We start from the raw sequence: 20446 nt of genomic DNA on the forward strand, positions 1-20446 counted from the left end.
ACTTAATGAACCCTGATCAGGCATAACATTATGACCACCTGCCTAATATTGTGTTGGTTCCCCTTTTGCTGTCAAAACAATCCTGACCTGTCGAGCATTAACAGTATTACCTTCTTCAGCAATCTGACCTACAGTAGCTTGTCTGTCACATCAGACCACACAGGCCAGCCTTCGCTCTTCACGTGCATCAATGAGCCTTGGCTGCCCATGACCCTGTCGCTGGTTCACAACTTTTTCTTTCCGTGGACCAGTTTGGCTATATACTGACCACTGCAGCCTGGGAACACCACATAAGAGCTGTAGTTTTGGAGATGCTCTTACCCAGTCGTCCAGCCATCAAAATTTGGCCCTTGTCATACTCCCTTAGATTCTTACGCTTGCCTATTTTTCCTGCTTCTAACACAAGCATTTTCACATGCTGCCTAATATATCCCATCTACTAACAGGTGCCATGATCAAGAGATAATCAGTGTTATTTACTCACTGGTCATAACGTTATTATTAATAATAATGCTAATAATATGCCTGATCAGGGTATATTTTATGTAACATAAATAGGCTCCTTTATTTAGCTGTTTTTGACAATTACTAATAGTATTGTGATATTTTTCTGCTCATTATTTTAACAGTAAAAAATATAATTTACAGTCAAGTCACAATATATTTTTAAAGCACATTTAAAACAATGACTATTGACCAATGCCCTGTACAAAGCACTAAAGAAAGATACAGACACAATATATATATATATAGATACAGACACAATATATATACAGTACAGACCAAAAGTTTGGACACACCTTCTCATTCAAAGAGCTTTCTTTATTTTCATGACTATGAAAATTGTAGTCACACTGAAGGCATCAAGGGCTATTTGACCAAGAAGGAGAGTGATGGGGTGCTGCGCCAGATGACCTGACCTCCACAGTCACCGGACCTGAACCCAATCGAGATGGTTTAGGGGTGAGCTGGACCGCAGAGTGAAGGCAAAAGGGCCAACAAGTGCCAAGCATCTCTCGGGAAACTCCTTCAAGACTGTTGAAAGACCATTTCAGGTGACTACCTCTTGAAGCTCATCAAGAGAATGCCAAGAGTGTGCAAAGCAGTAATCAAAGCAAAAGGTGGCTACTTTGAAGAACCTAGAATATGACATTTTTCAGTTGTTTCCCACTTTTTTGTTATGTATATAATTCCATATATAATTCCACATGTGTTAATTCATAGTTTTGATGCCTTTAGTGTGAATCTACAATTTTCATAGTCATGAAAATAAAGAAAACTCTTTGAATGAGAAGGTGTGTCCAAACTTTTCGTCTGTACTGTATATATATATATATATATATATATATATGTGTGTGTGTGTGTGTGTGTGTGTGTGTGTGTGTGTGTGTGTGTGTGTGTGTGTGTGTGAGTGACATGTCAGTTATTAAGATTTGCTTGTGAAGTGACTCATTCCAGAGCCAAGGTCCAGCAACTGACAGGTAGTCATTTCTGCCGCTATAATATCAGGCATACCAATTGTTAATTTATTCTAGTTTTATGAAAGTATTGTTGTCACAACTAACATTAAAGGAAAAACTGATGCAAAAACAAAAAACAAAATATTTTACAAATAAACAAAATATAATACATTTAATTGATTGTATTATTGTTATTGACCCTACAGCCAACCCTGTCCCTCATTCATTCTTCATCATTCCCATGGATTGTTTCTGCAGTCTCAGGCTGTTCTAAAAGAAGTGTCTGAGGACATGGAGGAAGAAAGCAGTTTGAAGAAACGAAAAAGTGACCACCAGGCCAACCAGCCCTCTGAAACTGGGCAGGAGATTGTTGAGAAAGTCAAAAAACGACGTGGTCGACCCCCAGCTGAGAAACTTCCACCAAATCCCCAAAAACTTACAAAGCAAATGAACACTCTTGTTGATATGGTTATCAACTACAAAGACACGTAAGTAGCAATAAGGTTACCAAAAAAATCCTTTAACACTTAATGTTGGGTAAGGCTAACACTTTATGGACCCTAGACATATTGAGCAATAAAATAATAATAAACAAAAAAATAATAAAAAATAAACTGGTTTTGTGATTGTTTAATATCAATGTCACCCCTGTTTAACAAAGAAGTTCACTGTCAAAAGTGATAAAATTTATTTTCTTAGAGCAGAGAGAATTTTAAATTTATCATGGGAAACAAACTATTATATATAAATTATAATTTTTTTGAATTGCAGACCAAAACCGAAATGTGCCCTGTAAAAGCTTGACCTCTTGAGTTTAAATGTTACATATTTACTAGGGTTCCTAGTATTCAGAATCTGGTTAGAGTACGTATCTGCCTTAGTTGACCTTTTAGGTGTGTCATTAAGATTATGCAAATTACCTGCATGTAATTCACATTTCTAAATTTACCAGAATTTATTTTTAGAACAAGTATCCAAAATGGGCATCTTGACCACTGCATCTGAAGACAAGCATTTGTCTTTAAGCCGAGGACAGTTGGGTAGAACATGCAAAATTAAAAACGTATAGGGTTTTTTTCCTGCTGCCAAATGTAATATGATATAAGACACAGCTAATAAAAACAAAGCAAGAATTATACAATAATATAAAAAACAATCGTTGGCAATCATTGGAATAACCATTTAACATGAGTCTTGTATTTTGCCAATGTATTGCTGTATAATATGCTCTCACAATTACTCATGTTTTGACAGTTATTTGTAACCACAACTTGTATAATGTAGCCATGAGTTACTAAACCAATGTTTTAAAATACAAAATGGAAAATGAGTCTTGTTGATTTTCAATTTCTTATTATGGTGTTACTCTAAAAATTAACTACATACAGTAGTAATCTATAGCAAAAGGTAGTTTGCAGCTATGTCCCTGAGGAACATTAATGGACTTGTAATATTTATGCTATTTAAATTACATTTTAATGTGTGCATACAATATCCAGACATGCAGAATGGTAGCCAAGCAAGTTATCTCTTTATTTTTGCTTTTACTTTACATTTTTAGTGAATAAATTTACTGTGCTCACACACTTCCCAGATATAAGTAAGCGAGCTATAATAAGCCACATGTGAGATCATTAAGCATTATTTGCCAGTTCGCTGACTTCATTGTTGTTTGTGCTTGGCTTTTGCTGTAGCAAATTCTCCTGTGCTAATTGAATTGCTTTCAGGTCAAGAAAGTATTGAATTTGTTTTTTGCTATTCAAAGGTTCCTCCTGAAACTAATCCTGGGATTATAATGAGCTGCATGGAATAAAAGACCTGCAGCTTTTTTTGGACAAAAACTCTGTCGTCTCTTCTTTAGCTTGGGTGTCCTGCACCACTCCTGCTTAACCTACACTTAATGATTAAAATGGATGTGTGGGAGCATACAACATTAAGCTAAATTGTCTGATTATCAATTACTGGCACTTGGTTGAAGGTGTGCCTCAGGGTCTTGTTATGTGACTGCTCAAAGGGAAATCCCTGACAGGAAATCTTGTCAAGTATGAAGAAGTAGAACCCACTACACTTCTGGTGTCTAGCTGAGGTGGAGCTGATGTCAACAACCCCGGCACCTCTTCACCTTGCTGCAGGACCCATCCACAAATGTACAGTACCTCACAAAAGTGAGTACACTCTTTACATTTCAGCAACTATTTTATTATATTTTCCAAAGGGACAATACTATAGAAATTTTAATTGAAAATATTGAGAGTATTTAATGTGCAGCTTTTATAGCAGTACAGATTTCTGTCCTTTAAAAATAACTCAACATATAGCCTTTACTGTCAAAATAGCTGACAACAAAAGTGAGTACACCATAAGTGAACATGTCGAAAACAAAGTGTAAATATTTTGTGTGAGCACCAATGTTATCTAGCACTGCCTTAATCCTCCTGGGCATGATATTCACCAGAGCTGCACAGGTTGTTGCTGGGAACCTCCTCCACTCCTCCATAAGGACATCACAGAGCTGCTGGATGTTAGACAAATGGCACTTCTCCACCAACTACTTGAGGATGCCCCACAGGTGCCTCAACAGAGTTCAGGTCTGAAGACATACTTGGCCACTCCATCACCTTCACCTTGTTGTTAATATGTTGGAAAACAGCCGTTCAGCACAGATTCTGAAGGGAGGGCATCATGTTCTGTTTCAGAATGTCACAGTACATGTTGGAATCCATGTTTCCCTCAATGAGCTGCAGCTCCCCAGTACCAGCAGCACTCATGTAGCCCCAGACTTATGTAGCCAACCAATTTGATCTTAGTCTCAGCAGACCACAGGACACGGTTCCAGTAATTCATGCTTTTGGACAAGTTTTCTTTAGCAAACTGTTTGCAGGTTTTCTTGTGAGCCAGCTTCAGAAGAGACTTCCTTCTGGGATGACGGCCATGCAAATCGACTTTTTTGCAGTGTGCACTGACAAGCTGACCTTCTGCTTCTGCAACCGCTAAAGCAATGCAGCACTCATGCATTTGTTTTTTGAAGCCAGCTTCTGGAAACCCTCTGTATGACCCTGGCACCTGTACTGTAACTCAGTTTCCGGGTGTTACCGATCTTCTAATAGCCTAAGCATACCCAGGGGTTATTATGAGAGAATTCTACTTGAAGCATCAAGTTTTAACTGCTCAAATACAAGCTACACAAATTTGTATGGTCCTGTCAAGCAGTCTAAAACATGAACACGATGAATAGGACATGTGGCTTTACATGGTTAAATGATGTACAGCTTTTATCATTTAGGGTGTACTCACTTTTGATGCCAGCTATTTTGTAAATAATGGCTGTATGTTGAGATATTTTCAGAGGTCAGTAAAATTTGTACTGATATACAAGCTGCACATTGACTACTTTAAAATATATCCAAGTTTAATTTCAATAGTATTGTCCCTTGAGAACCTATTCTAAAATGTTTGCTGTGAGGGGTGTACTCACCTTTGTGAGATGCTGTATTATTCACTAATTCAACTATGAGTGCCAGCTTACCTGGGCTTTGCTCTGAATCTTGTGGGTGCATATGGTTTCTCTTATTAGAGAACACAGTAGAGACAAAGTCGAAGGAGTGAAGAAAAAAATTGGCCTCTCACATTAGCACTGAGAGAAGTTGTAAAGTCCATACCCTCTTTGACTATGCACTCACAGCCACTGCAAACTTAAAGCGCTCAAGGGAAAACTCCATATCCATGGATGCCATCTTTGTATCACAGATGGCTCCTTAGCGAAGGCTTTAAAGCATCACTTTATCCTTACTGCACAGGGTGAGGAGCGCCTAATGTTAGGATTGATGGAGAGTGTTTTCAGCATTTTTTATTTTACTGTGTTTATACATTGCTCCTCTTTCTTAGTTAATCTCAGTCTAATTATGGCCAGAAAGAGAACCACAAGTGATAATTATTACACATTACCTGCCGTTTGTCTACTTCCTCTCCATTCACAACTAATGCTTTACCACACCCCCACTTCCACACAATGCCATGATCATGACAATAGAACTAAAATATACTGTCTACTACTGCATTTGATTATTTACATGTAACAAATTAATTAAATGTTAAAAAGTTTATTTTACAGGCTCCAAGAACACCATGTGACAATTTCAGTGAAATGTATCTCTAAAACACATTTTCCTGTTTCATACTGTTATTTAATGGTAGTATCCCACAGTTAATTCATTACTATCATACAGGTTGGGCCGCCAGATCAGCAAAGGTTTTGTTCAGCTGCCATCTAGGAAAGAAGTACCAGAATACTATGAACTCATTCGCAAGCCTGTGGACTTTCGGAGGATCAGGGTAAATGGAAACTTGTTGTATTTGGTGCAAATGTTGTACTCCTCCAAACAAAAAAATCAGAAATGACTGTAGTGTTACATAATTATAACATTAACCTAGCGTAAACATTCTAAGGTACAACAAAGCATATGCCATAATTTCCGGACTATTAAGCACACTCTAATAAGCCGCACCCACTGAATTTGACAAAGATTTTTATTTTGAACTAATGAACTTTACAGAGGCTTTAACGAAAGACAGTGTCTGTTACACGGCTTGTATCTAAACAGTAGCCTACCAAGAAAGTCATTGTTCTCTGTCTTCCTCCTTCCTTTCACAACAATTTCTCTCGAGAGTTTTTCTTTTGGCATCGTCGTGCGTTTAAAAATTACCATCGGTGAAGCTTTTCTCCCGATGCCGTGCAGCTCAGAGAACACAGGTGAACTGCGTTTTTTCATGCCCGGTTGTTTTCACGAGACGAATGATTCGCATTTCCTGTTGACAGTCCGAGTGAGCGGCAGGTCAAATGTCAGCGGAACCTCATCCATATTTATGATGTGGTGCGGCCCGATTCAGTGGGAGCGCATCTGATTTAATATAAAGAATTTAATTGGTTCACCTGAACCCGTTCGGCAATTTCATTGGTCTAATGTTATGGGGCTCAGTTTTTTGTCTTGAAGCATGTGAAACCGGGAAAAACCCAGGAGTTCAAAGCGTGGGAAAAAAAGTAGTCCGGAAAATACGGTAGATTGTTAACAATATGTCAAGTGATTGTTATTAACAATTATTTAACTGGTTAGTCAGTGTCAACAATTCATGGCAATAAAACAATGTATGATAATCATTAAGCTTGTGTCAAAACTCATATAAAGGTTTTAACTCACAATAAAAATTTTATGTAGTATGACTGTTTTTACATAAAAGACAAAGGATTAACTGGTTAATGGCTAACCTGATAAACCTGCTCATTTTTAGTTTCAAGTTTCATACTTACTTTGATTGTTAACAACAATTTTAGGAACATATACATTAAATACAGTGGTGGACGAAATACACAAATGTACTGGAGTTAAACTAGAGATATAAATAAAATATTTTTCCTTAAAGTGCTCCCTCCCTTTAAACTTTAAATTAAATAAGAGTACAAAAATATTTTCTTTCAAATGTTCTTATGTATCCAAAGTTCTATGATTTATAATAGCTATAATGTCCTATTATAATTTTTGTCGCAAGGCACTTGCTTAATCAACTCAGTTTATGTGAAATGACTAAAAGTTAACAAAAGTTACACTTAGAACACCATTCTATTCATAGAATAATATTAATGAGTCAAATATCGATTGATATCTATTAAACTTATTATTAACCCAAAATCTTCTTTTCAACCAATTAAAAAAAAATGGTGCAACATGTGTTGTGGCAAGTTAGAGTCTCATTTCATCCATCATTTATTACTCTCAAAATGTTATGGTTGATGTTGAACTGACACTAAACTGTATGTTTGTGCTAAGTAGATACCACCAAGCGGCAATCAAAAAAAGTTCAAAACAGAGTGAGCGCTCTACCCTGATTGGTGTCTTGCTGTGTTCTTGACTAGTTAAGTTTTTATCCACTCATAAATAAATGATTTCGCAAAATGTGGTTTAGCTAAAAGTAATATATTTGACTTTGAAATGTAGTGAAGTTAAATTAAAAGTTCTCAAATAGTAATACTTCAGTAAGGTACAGACACGCAAAAAAGTACAGTAACAAATTACATTTACTTCGTTACTGTCCACCACTGATGAAATATGAGAGATCCTTCTAATCATATATATATATATATATATATATATATATTTACATACACTCACCGGCCAACTGTTTGTTAACGCAAATTTCTAATCAGCCAATCACATGGCAGCAACTCAGCAGTTCAAACCGAGCGTCAGAATGGGGAAGAAGGTGATTTAAGTGACTTTATACGTGGCATGGTTGTTGGTGCCAGACAGGCTGGTCTGAGTATTTCAGAAACTGCTGATCTACTGGGATTTTCACGCACAACCATCTCTAGGGTTTACAGAGAATGGTACGAAAATGAGAAAATATCCAGTGAGCAGCAGTTCTGTGGGCGCATATGCCTTGTTGATGCCAGAGATCAGAGGAGAATGGCCAGACTGGTTCGAGCTGATAGAAAGGCAACAGTAACTCAAACAACCACTCGTTACAACCGGGGTATGCAGAAGAGCATCTCTGAACGCACACGTCGAACATTGAGGCGGATGGGCTACCGCAGCAGAAGACCACACTGGGTGCCACTCCTGACAGCTAAGAACAGAAAACTGAGACTACAATTAGCACAGGTCTGCCTAGTCTGATGAGTCTCAATTTCTGCTGTGACATTCGGATGGTAGGGTCAGAATTTGGCGTCAACAAATTGAAAGCATGGATCCATCCTGCCTTGTATCAACGGTTCAGGCTGGTGGTGGTGGTGTAATGGTGTGGGGGATATTTTCTTGGCACACTTTGGGCCCATTAGTACCAATTCAGCATCGTGTCAACGCCATAGCCTACCTGAGTATTGTTGCTGACCATGTCCATCCCTTTATGACCACCATCTTCTGATGGCTACTTCCAGCAGGATAACGCGCCATGTCATAAAGCACGAATCATCTCAGACTGGTTTCTTGAACATGACAATGAGTTCACTGTACTCAAATGGCCCACACAGTCACCAGATCTCAATCCAATAGAGCACCTTTGGGATGTGGTGGAACGGGAGATTTGTATCATGGATGTGCAGCCGACAAATCTGCAGCAACTGCGTAATGCTATCATGCGAATATGGACCAAAATCTCTGAGGAATGTTTCCAGTACCTTGTTGAATCTATGCCACGAAGGATTAAGGCAGTTCTGAAGGCAAAAGGGGGTCCAACCCGGTACTAGTAAGGTGTTAAGGTGTACCTAATAAAGTGGCCAGTGAGTGTGTGTGTGTGTGTGTGTGTGTGTGTGTGTATATATATGTATATATATATATATATATATATGTATATATATATATATATATATATATATATATATATATATATATATATATATATATATGTGGCAGATAGTGATAGACCAAAGAGAGAGAGAGAGAAAGAGAGAGAGAGAGAGAGAGAGAGAGAGAGAGAGAGAGAGCAAAAAAAAAAAAAAACCTTGTTGAAAAGCAGTTGGTTATTTGCTATTTATTTGCTTATACATTTATCCTGACTTATATTGTACATTTAATCGATGTTATTTCTAGGTTCTATGTAGGTGTTAGCATATCTGCTGAGTTACAAGTCATTCCTGGCTCTTGGAGTTAAAGATGAGGTTTGATATTGGCTTGTAGTTCAACAGCTGATAAGTTTTGAGGCCAGGTTTTTTAATCAACAATTTGATAACTGCTAGTTTGATTTAGTTATTTAGCTTATGCTAAGTGAAGAATTCATTATTTTAGCTTTGCAAAGTAAATATTTTATGATATCAAATGAGATGAGATAATAATCTAAGATTACATCAGATTTAGAAAAAGTGATTATATTTTAATATTTTATCCAGATTTTAGTTTAAATGTATGTTCACCATTATGAGTTGGCTTGATAATGCTCTAATTAATTCCTTCTAAATCTAGAATGGACACAAACACTGTTCTTAGAAGAACATTTGGGTTACCAAAACAACATTAAAGTTCCCAACAATTAATGAGTTCAAAATTAAATCTATTTACATGCAGAAATTAAATTATTAAATTCAGGCCATTAGGTCTGTAAACTAACCAGATGGTAAGTTTAGCCAGCTTGGCTGCTCCCTGACTTAAATTTCTACCTGTTAAGTAGGCTTTTTTTCTGAGATTATAAAATATACTGCAGGAAATTATAGCAGGCCAGTTTTACCATCAAAGTACTGAAATTATCTACAAAACTCTCATTGTTTTAAGAGAACACAAAGGACTGGTGCTCTTGTGGGTGAACCTCAGCATTACCTTTAGGTTTGTTATTATGCCACCAAGCATGTTGTTCTGACACAACTCTAATGCTTTAATCTTCTATGGTAGAGAGTGAACTAATGTACACTTTGGTACAAACAAGACTACAAATTAGTGAAGAAGGAAGAATTGTGGCACAAAGATTAAAAATTTCACAGTTTACACAATCTATCCTTATCCTTAAAATACTCTTCTCTCTTTTATGTTTAGATTATAATTCATAATTCATGTTTCATGTATTGAATGTGTAAATGCAAGTATCCTATATATATATATATATATATATATACAGTGAGGAAAATAAGTATTTGAACACCCTGCTATTTTGCAAGTTCTCCCACTTAGAAATCATGGAGGGGTCTGAAATTGTCATCGTGGGTGCATGTCCACTGTGAGAGACATAATCTAAAAAAAAAAAATCCAGAAATCACAATATATGATTTTTAAAATATTTATTTGTATGATACAGCTGCAAATAAGTATTTGAACACCTGTCTATCAGCTAGAATTCTGACCCTCAAAGACCTGTTAGTCTGCTTTTAAAATGTCCACCTCCACTACATTTATTATCCTAAATTAGATGCACCTGTTTAAGGTCGTTAGCTGCATAAAGACACCTGTCCACCCCATACAATCAGTAAGAATCCAACTACTAACATGGCCAAGACCAAAGAGCTGTCCAAAGACACTAGAGACAAAATTGTACACCTCCACAAGGCTGGAAAGGGCTACGGGGAAATTGCCAAGCATCTTGGTGAAAAAAGGTCCACTGTTGGATCAATCATTAGAAAATGGAAGAAGCTAAACATGACTGTCAATCTCCCTCGGACTGGGGCTCCATGCAAGATCTCACCTCGTGGGGTCTCAATGATCCTAAGAAAGGGGAGAAATCAGCCCAGAACTACACGGGAGGAGCTGGTCAATGACCTGAAAAGAGCTGGGACCACCGTTTCCAAGGTTACTGTTGGTAATACACTAAGACGTCATGGTTTGAAATCATGCATGGCACGGAAGGTTCCCCTGCTTAAACCAGCACATGTCCAGGCACGTATTAAGTTTGCCAATGACCATTTGGATGATCCAGAGGAGTCATGGAAGAAAGTCATGTGGTCAGATGAGACCAAAATAGAACTTTTGGGTCATAATTCCACTAAACGTGTTTGGAGGAAGAAGAATGATGAGTACCATCCCAAGAACACCATCCCTTCTGTGAAGCATGGGGGTGGTAGCATCATGCTTTGGGGGTGTTTTTCTGCACATGGGACAGGGTGACTGCACTGTATTAAGGAGAAGATGACCGGGGCCATGTATTGCGAGATTTTGGGGAACAACCTCCTTCCCTCAGTTAGAGCATTGAAGATGGGTCGAGGCTGGGTCTTCCAACATGACAATGACCCGAAGCACACAGCCAGGATAACCAGGGAGTGGCTCTGTAAGAAGCATATCAAGGTTCTGGGGTGGTCTAGCCAGTCTCCAGACCTAAACCCAATAGAGAATCTTTGGAGGAAGCTCAAACTCCGTGTTTCTCAGGGACAGGCCAGAAACCTGACTGATCTAGAGAAGATCTGTGTGGAGGAGTGGGCCAAAATCCCTCCTGCAGTGTGTGCAAACCTGTGAAAAACTACAGGAAACGTTTGACCTCTGTAATTGCAAACAAAGGCTACTGTACCAAATAGTAACATTGACTTTCTCAGGTGTTCAAATACTTATTTGCAGCTGTATCATACAAATAAATAATTAAAAATCATACATTGTGATTTCTGGAATTATTTTTTTTAGATTATGTCTCTCACAGTCGAAATTAACCTACGATGACAATTTCAGACCCCTCCATGATTTCTAAGTGGGAGAACTTGCAAAATAGCAGGGTGTTCAAATACTTATTTTCCTCACTGTATATATATATATATATATATATATATATATATATATATATATATATAAAGAATCAGATGTGTGTGTTACAAAATTTTTTTTTTTTTCTAACCAGCCTTTTTTGTGTGTAGGAACGGGTACGTAACCACAAATACAGGTGCATTGCAGACTTGGAGAAAGATATAATACAGATGTGCCACAATGCTCAGACTTACAACTTGGAGGGATCTCAGGTGTGGCTTAGATTACTATTCTTGATCTATTAACAAATGTATATATATATATATATATATATATATATAAGCACACTATATATAGAGCTGTTTCACACAAGCGCTTTTCTTTTTTAAATATTTTTCAAAGTGCTTTATGTCCATTGTTATAACTATTATATACAGTCTCATAACAGTTAGAAACAATGTAAAGTTCTTAAAAACAATTAGAAACTATGCAACAATTTTTTTATAATCAAACTCTAATGACTACTATGTACTGTTTCAGATATTTGAGGATTCCATTGTTCTGAAGTCAGTCTTTGAGAGCGCAAGACAACGTATTGTAGAAATTAATCAAGAGGACACAGATGCTGATGGAGGCAGTGAGACAGTGTGTGCCAAGCATTTAAACCTAGAGAGTAAGTTAGAATTTACTTTAATGAATTTAAAGTGGGTGACATACAATATATATATTCAATGTTTAGCATGCATATTGCCATAGCAACAGGATTCATCTAAATACCTATTTAGAATGTTCATTTGAAACATTGTAATATAGTATATGAAGCATAAATCTGACTTACTAAAAATCTTTTTTTCTGAAAAGTGTGCAGAACAAAAAGGGATATCAGTCAAATGGCTGGTGATGTCGGAAAAATTATGCACAAACACTAAAACACTGATCCAAAAAGTCACAGATTCCCCAGGCGCAGGCATCTGGATCACTCATTGGTCCTCAGCCAACACTTGCACAGCAATGGATTTAAATCAATGTTTATGGCACAAGCTGTGAAGGGCCTGATGTTGGCTCCTATGGAGGACTGTGAGGGAATTTTTCCTATTTTTTAATAGCAGTGTCTGACTCCAACATCTTTTGCTGGTTCACTGCATCTACTGAGAAAGAAACACATAAACTGGCAATAATCTCCCACAATTGAGAAAAATCATGCATTGTCGGTTAAACCTATCACCTCTTTGTAAACATACAGTGCATCCGGAAAGTATTCACAGCGCTTCATTTTTTCCACATTTTGTTATGTTACAGCCTTATTTCAAAATAGGTTAAATTAATAATTACACCTTTGCTGGTGCCGGACCCCCAGCAGGTCAGGATAGGGTATTGCTTAAATGATAATCATGGTCTCAGACACCTTTTGGTTAGAGATGTTCCTTGATGGCTTTCTGCCTCTCCCAGACTGATTAAATTAAGACTAAGATTAAGATTGATACAACTGAAATTCCATGTCAAACTACATAACTTATTTTGTGAAATTTAAGCCGTTTTGCGGCTGAGCTTAATTTGATATAGCATGGAGTGGAATTTGGGTTGAGTCTGTAATTCTTTCAGTCCCCCCTTTGATGCTTTTGGCTCTGAAGCATCACATCCACTCCCTTTACACAGATTACACCTCCTGTCTTAGGCAGGTGCCCAGTGGCAGTGAAGACCTGCCTTAGTTTGTCCTCCTTCGGCCCTCAGAGAATCTTACCCGTCATCGGATCATCACCTCATGCACAACGGTTATTGCTCCATCCTATTCGGCATTTTTACCATGCAGGTTTCTCTTAAACATTTTGGTATGTAAAATCTAATCATTGGATCATCTCTTTAGGCCCACCTGTTATCGCTTCATCCAATTGAGCAAACGTATTAGACATATTTCTATTAAATATTTGGATATGTACAATTTTAACTGGGTTTGAAATGGAGGCCTTCAAGAACCATCAGAACCAATAGAGACATCCTACATTGAACATTAAATCATATGCAATCTGACATCTTAACATAGAACAAATACAAGAGAACATAATACACTGACAAAGTTAGAAAGAATATATACACAAACAGTAAAGTCTTAATAATAAACAAAAAAATAATAATGTCCTATAGTGATCATAGAACTATCTGCAATCTGACGTCTAAACATGTAAGACATAAAATATCATATTTGGCCAAGAATGGGGAATATACATACATACAAACAGTGATCTCTAAAGTTACATCCAAAATTAAACCTGAATAGACAATAGGAAACTCCATCATGCATTTTTTTTTTAGACAAAATGTGTTTTCTCCTTTCAGATCTGCGCAAGCTTTAGGAATATGACAAACAAGCTTTCTTTTGCATCACTGACATTTGCACAATTACCAAAACATCAATTAAGTTTAAGGTGTAGCACCTTTAAATGCTGTGGGAAGAAGCATTACACATTAAAATTCAGCAGTTAACTCTACTCTTTACTGTGGTATTGTTGGTGTTACTTATGGTAGAAATAACCCATACAATTCCACCTTGAGAGATTAGTTTAACATAGTTAACACATACATATTGAATAATCTAATGACTAAACAATTGTTCCATTAGCTCAGCAGTTTTACAGGTTACGATCCAGAGTGCCTGTGTGGGATTTGGCCATCGTGCTGGCGGCTCTGTCTGAGCCCCCCTTCGAGCCTTTGGCCGAGGTGGCCCTTATGAATCGGTTAAGACCCCCTTCCTTTTGGCGATATTCTCCCTTAAAAGGATCGGGGACCTACAGGCCCTGTCTGTGGCCCTGTGGCTCCTGGAGTTTACCCCTGGCATGGCCAGTGCGTTCCTCTACCGTAGAGCTGGGTATGTACCTAAGATCCCTACGGCTCCCTCATGACCTGTCGTGTTGCAGACATTCTGCCCTTCTCCCTTACTAGTTCCAGACCAGAAGAAACAGAATCGACTGTGTCCAGTGCGAGCACTGGATACGTACCTGCACATGACGGGTGCCCTTGCAGGACATATTTGGGTGGTCCACCGCGTTGACCTTTGTCAGGTTTTACGACCTCACATCAGAGCCATTTCCGGCTCCTCTCTCCTGTACGCTGGTGTTGCCCAGACACTCTAGGCAGGGACTGGTCAGTATGGTGCGATGGTTTACTCGTTCCCAAAGCGTTTCGAAGCAGCTCGAGTTCCAGAAAGGAAACGTATCTAGGTTACGGATGCTGCGTCTCGTGCCATGCTCCCTGCATCCCTGTGAGCAATTACCTTCACATTTTTCAGAAGCGAATGCAATCGCTCCGCCGTTTAGCTTCCAGGTTTGCGTGACGTCGCCTGCTGATGACGTCACGACTTGCCTATTGGCTGGATTTTACACGTGATTCAGAGCGTGGACAACGCGGGTCGTTCCCAAAGCGTTTCGACGCAGCATCTCGTTCCTCAGGGAACTAGGGTTACATCTGTAACCTAGAGACATTTTTACTCTTAGGGGACAGCTAATTATTTTACTAAAGACCTCATAGCCTAATTAAATACTGCTGTGAGTTCACTTTTAGATGCACAGTTACCTGATCTGGGTTATCAAAATGTGTATTTCTACGCAAAAGGAAATAGAGTGGTGGTCATCCCTTTCCTAAAGACCAGCATTTTTGAACTACGTGGCCAATTTTGTGGCAAAAGGAACAAAATTTGCTTATCATGCAACTTCGATTGCTCGCATTCATCTTTGGCCTTAAAATCTGGATTCTTAACACCTAGTGCTGATACAGGATGAGTCGTCTTTGAACTAGAATCACTGTTGTAAAACTGTATCATCTTAGTATTAATGTCATTGTATTCAGATAAATATGTCACATGCATTGCTATAGTAGAGTGTATGAGGGGAATCACACAAGGCAGATTTGAACTAACATCATTCTAAATAAATATCAGGATTGCCAATTAAAGTTTTAAAGGCATCAAATAATCGCTCAGAAAATGCCACTGGTTGCTCCCCTTTTCATTTGAATGTCAGCTATTTTATCCCAGTTAACTGACATCAGCCCTAACACTTCAAGCAGTGCCTGTTTCCTTTCTAAGTTATTTACAGTTCTGTCTTTTACTTTCTGAGTCAAGGCTCCAGACAAGGTGTCAGGCAAACACAGGGTTAACAAAATGCATGTGTCACCATCAGTACATTTGTAAATCTCTGCATATTGTTCCAGGTTTTTCAGAAAATGTAAGGGATCCTGTTTTACAGGATAAAAATTCCCAATATTCTTAATCACAGCTCCTAGTTTATTGAGGCTAAATCCTCTGACCAGAGTAGAGACCATTGGCTCCTCCCCTCATTCATTAGCTCTCACAGTCGTAGTGACGTGAATTGGTGCTATGGGAAATCTTACTGTATAGTCAGAGCATTCACGTAACTCTCTCTTGCAGCCGTCATCACTGTCTTTGTGCAAATCTAATATTCCGGGAACTCGGTTATACAATGCAACATCTACCAACCTTTTACTGGGATTTTCCTCAGTTGTGCCATTCTTTATCAGAAACTGACAGGCAGCCTTAGATTTCTCCAAATTGTTGAACATGGATTCAACAGATGATTTGAGCATACTGTTGTTAGTTTTCAGAAATGTGATCTCTTTCTGCATTGAGCTTTTTTCTTTCCATATTGTTTCACCGACTTGGTAATGTTTTTGAATAAATGTCTCCGATACTGACTCTAGAATGAAGCTGCTTATTTTCAGCCTCTAGCTCAACTAGCTTATGTAGATTCATAAAGATACCCGTTAGTCTATTTATTCACCGTACCAATGCTTCTAGTGCAAAATGAATAAACTTCTGCAATATTACACACAAATGTTTTTAAATGTAACACTGTCATAATACGTCAGATAAAACCACACTACTTCTGGTTGCTGCGTTATATCCTAAACCAGTCTATTTAACCACAGTACTTTGGTCTTAAAACATGAATTTCAAACAGTGTCACATTTCGTCGGACAAAACCACACTACTTCGGGTTTTAAACTGTTTTAAACTCTACAGAGCCGCTGTGAATTGCACTCTTTACATTATTACCAGTTTAACTTACTTTAGAAACTTTTTAATAATCCCATAAGAAGTTTCAATTACTTTAGAAACTTATAAACTTAAGCACTTTGCTTCAGTTACTTTAGTAACTATACAATTCTAATACAACTCTGCCACCACACTACGTCGGGCTGATTCAGTTCCATCAGAATCTTACACAGAAATGTACAGAATAGGCTTATGAACCCCTCCTGCTATTACTGAAAAACTAAATCCTTTTCTGCCCTTAAAATCATTCTTTTCTCGGTTCTTTAAACAAAGGGTGGTTCCCTGAACTAAAATAAAAGCATAGAAGAAAGAAACTATTTTTCTTACCTTTCCCCACTTTTTGTTTCTCGGAAATGCCTTGCTGGGTGGCTCGCCAATGTAAGAAAAAATTATAAGGACAACTATGATCGTAATTAAGAAGTTTATAACAGCGTAGCAGTGACAAAATACATGAACCTAGACTACGATTACGATTGTTACAACCAGTGTTGGGCAATAACGTGTTACTAGTAACGCAGTTACTTTTGACAGTAACTAATACTGTAACGCATTACTTTATAAATAAAGTACCTCCGTTACCGTATGGTGCGTTGTCCGTAACTTTTATTAAATGAATACATTTCGGCTAAAGTGTAGCCTTCAGTCTAACCTGTTTACAGCAGCGACACATTGTAGGATTGGTGGATGAGAACCACTGTAAACACGAAGAAGACGCACTGTGGGCGTGTTTCTGTTTATTCAAGTATGTGCGGCAGTAATGGCGAGTCAAGGCGAGAGCAAGACGAGTTTCTCAAAGTGGAAATATGCTCATTATTTCACTTTAGTTGCGCATAAAGACAAAAACTTTTAAGTCAAATGTAAGCTGTGTCTTTCTGGTTCAAAGGTCGTATCTACTGCGATAAACAGCAACTCCAATCTGTCGAAGCACCTCTAGAAACGACATGCCTGGACGAAGCTAGAAGCTAACCCGGTGTTATGTTCTACATTGTTGATAGTTTTCATACTTAAGCTGTGAAAGGAACATTTTTAAGAGCTCAACACAACAGCTTTTATGATGCAGAAGCCACTTTAGTTTTTGATTCTGAATATATTATTCAGCTTGTTTTGTTATTTATTTCAGAAATCCTTGTGATATATTCAGTTTGTGCTGGTCTGACTTAAATAAAATAGTGTTTAAAAATTACTTTGTGTTTAAGTCAGTTTTGTGTTTGTATAGACCATACCGCATAAAATCGCATAAAAAAAAAGATAAACGCATTACTTTTTGGTGTAAGTAATCAACAAAGTAATTGAGTGACTTTTTGAATGAAGTAACTAGTTACTATTTCTTTAGTAACTAGCACAACACTGGTTACAACTGAAATTCTATGTCAAACTACATAACTACTTTTGTGAAATCTAAGCCGTTTTGTGGATGAGTTTAATTTTATATAGCGTGGAGTCGAATCTGGGTTCAGGCAGTCTGTAATTTTTACAGGTGTGTGACTTTTGGAATTGAGTCAAACTGAATTTACCACAGGTGGACTCCAATCAAGTTGCAGAAACATCTCAAGGATGATTCAGTGGAAACAGGATGTACCTGAGCTCAATTTTGTGTGTCATGAAAAAGCTGTGAATACTTGTGATTTATTTATTTATTTATTTATTTTGTAATATATTTGCAAAGATTTTAAACAAGCTTCTTTCACATTGTTATTATGGGGTATTGTTTGTGGAATTTTCAGGAAAATAATGAATTTATTCCATTTTGGAATAGGCTGTAACATAAAATGTGAAAAAAAAAATGAAGCGCTGTGAATACTTTCTGGATATGCTGTAACCATCATTTGACTATGCCCTGTCTGCCACACAAAAACTACAGACAAAATCACACTGAAAATATCTTTCTTCTGGTTTTTCATATTAATAAAAGCCACATAGTATTTTTTGGGTAATTATTTGTGAAATCAAGTCATCATATCAGTCATAAATGCGTTACAAGGATAATAACTTTTCTAGTGATGAGCCCTAGCCAAAAAAGCATGAGAGTGTGAAGATTACATGTTTCAGTTTGGTTACCCACTGGGTGTTCGCTATGAAACCATAACTAGAGTGTACACTGAAAAGAAATTCTCTTATTTTCTTGCAGTAAAATCAGAAGCAACAAAAACAAAATTTGACAAGAGTAGGGAGAGAAGCACCACTGTTCCACCTAATTCCAGTGCTAAAGTAAAGGGGATTTACAGTGATGAGGACAGCACTGAAGATCAGGAGGACAATACAGGCCTTGAGGATGGCTGAACTACATCATCTGGTTATTAGCTTTATAGCTCTCTGTCACCTTGCTAACATTGGAAAATGATAAGCCCATCAAATCACTTACATGTATGTGAGTTGATTCAGTGTCTTCATTGTTCCCAAATTTGTTCCAGGCTTGATCATTTACAAACTTATATATTGTGACACTGCTAATGGTATTCTGTTGCAGTTAAGCATCTAAATCATCCTATGCATTAAAGACATACACTAAATATAAAGTCATATCTAGATGCATACATATATTCCAGTATTGTAAGTTACTAAACAAATAAGTAAACAATATATATATTTTTTTCTCATTATGCACTTTTGAAAGCATAGTCACCTTAGTGTCAATATTAACAAGGTTTTAAATAAATAAGATGGCCAGCCTAGAAAAAAAATATATAGCTCAGATACTTTAACTACAATAATTAGTTTGGAAAATTCATGACACCTAACACCTGAGTCAACGGACAAACACATGGTTCTATTATTAAATAATACCATGGCAACTGACCTTGTAGTTCACTGCACTTTTAGTATGTTACAGTCATATAATGGTAATGATTTTATATATTTTTGCTTAAATAGACGTGTATGTGTATCTCCTAAACTTTTTTTGGTAACCATCACATAAAAACATATATAACATATACAATACAATATTATTTACAGTGATAGTTTAAAAAAAAAAACTGTAGCAAAAAGTGTGTGTTTTATAAAGTGTCACATCATCATAATATGATTTTAAACAACAAAAGTAACAATGAGTTACAAAATCAGTTGATGCCTCTCAGGCAGGAAATTCAGCGTAACTGAAACCCTGTAAAATCCACAATCATTATCATATGTTTTAATAGACTGAGAAGGCTTTTCCACTTAAAATTTAACCACTGCCCATTTACCATATACATATATATATTTTTGGTAACTTTTTAATTAATTGTTCAAATTGAATTGGAAATTTGGATGACAACATGACGAATTTTACTTTAGTTTGTGAACATCTTTGGGAACAGCATTGAAAATTTAACTCATATTTAACATCCTAACTATATGATTAATGAGCCCTGTGGTGTTTTTGGAGCATGATGCATTTTGCTGGAAGAACAATACCCTCAAAAGGGGGTTCTATTGATAACACTGTTATGGTGTGTGTAGTTTTGAGGGTTGGGAGAGAAAATGACTTTATAGGTAGATTTTGAAATAAAGTTTTTAAGGTTTTTACGATATGAAAGTGCTAAGAGATTTGATTTGAATCATCGTAATTGATAATAAACATTTTTATAAACAGTCCAACAGTGTCTCTGTATAAGAATGGTTCATTTTATGAAAATTCCTGCAATTACTAGAGCCTATTATGCCTATTAAATTAGATTGATATTTGACATTGACATGGACTTGTTAAAGTGATGTGGAATTAAATGACATGGAATTTTGTCTATAAACTACTCTTCTGTTCATAAAATATAAATGGGAACCTATGAATTTTCTCGTCACAC

At 37.1% G+C, this 20446-nt stretch overlaps 1 protein-coding gene across 3 annotated transcripts in view; it reads left to right on the top strand.

The window, feature by feature from the left end:
- Positions 1 to 20243, top strand: part of LOC310720868 (putative global transcription activator SNF2L2) — a 24518-nt gene extending 4275 nt beyond the window's left edge. The window contains exons 2-7 of one of the 3 annotated variants that reach the window (XM_083531999.1): positions 1424 to 1481; positions 1667 to 1948; positions 5687 to 5792; positions 11770 to 11871; positions 12140 to 12272; positions 18793 to 20243. In XM_083531999.1, the coding sequence (XP_083388125.1) occupies positions 1752 to 1948; positions 5687 to 5792; positions 11770 to 11871; positions 12140 to 12272; positions 18793 to 18944 (690 nt within the window). In that variant the 5' untranslated portion in view covers positions 1424 to 1481; positions 1667 to 1751 and the 3' untranslated portion in view covers positions 18945 to 20243. The remainder of the gene's footprint in view (positions 1 to 1423; positions 1482 to 1666; positions 1949 to 5686; positions 5793 to 11769; positions 11872 to 12139; positions 12273 to 18792) is intronic. The other 2 variants (XM_083531997.1, XM_083531998.1) reach the window with 2 other exon arrangements.
- The last annotated feature ends 203 nt before the right edge of the window (positions 20244 to 20446 follow it).

This window comes from Silurus aristotelis (assembly GCF_946808225.1).
Source record: "Silurus aristotelis genome assembly, chromosome: 26".
Lineage (NCBI taxonomy): Eukaryota > Metazoa > Chordata > Actinopteri > Siluriformes > Siluridae > Silurus > Silurus aristotelis.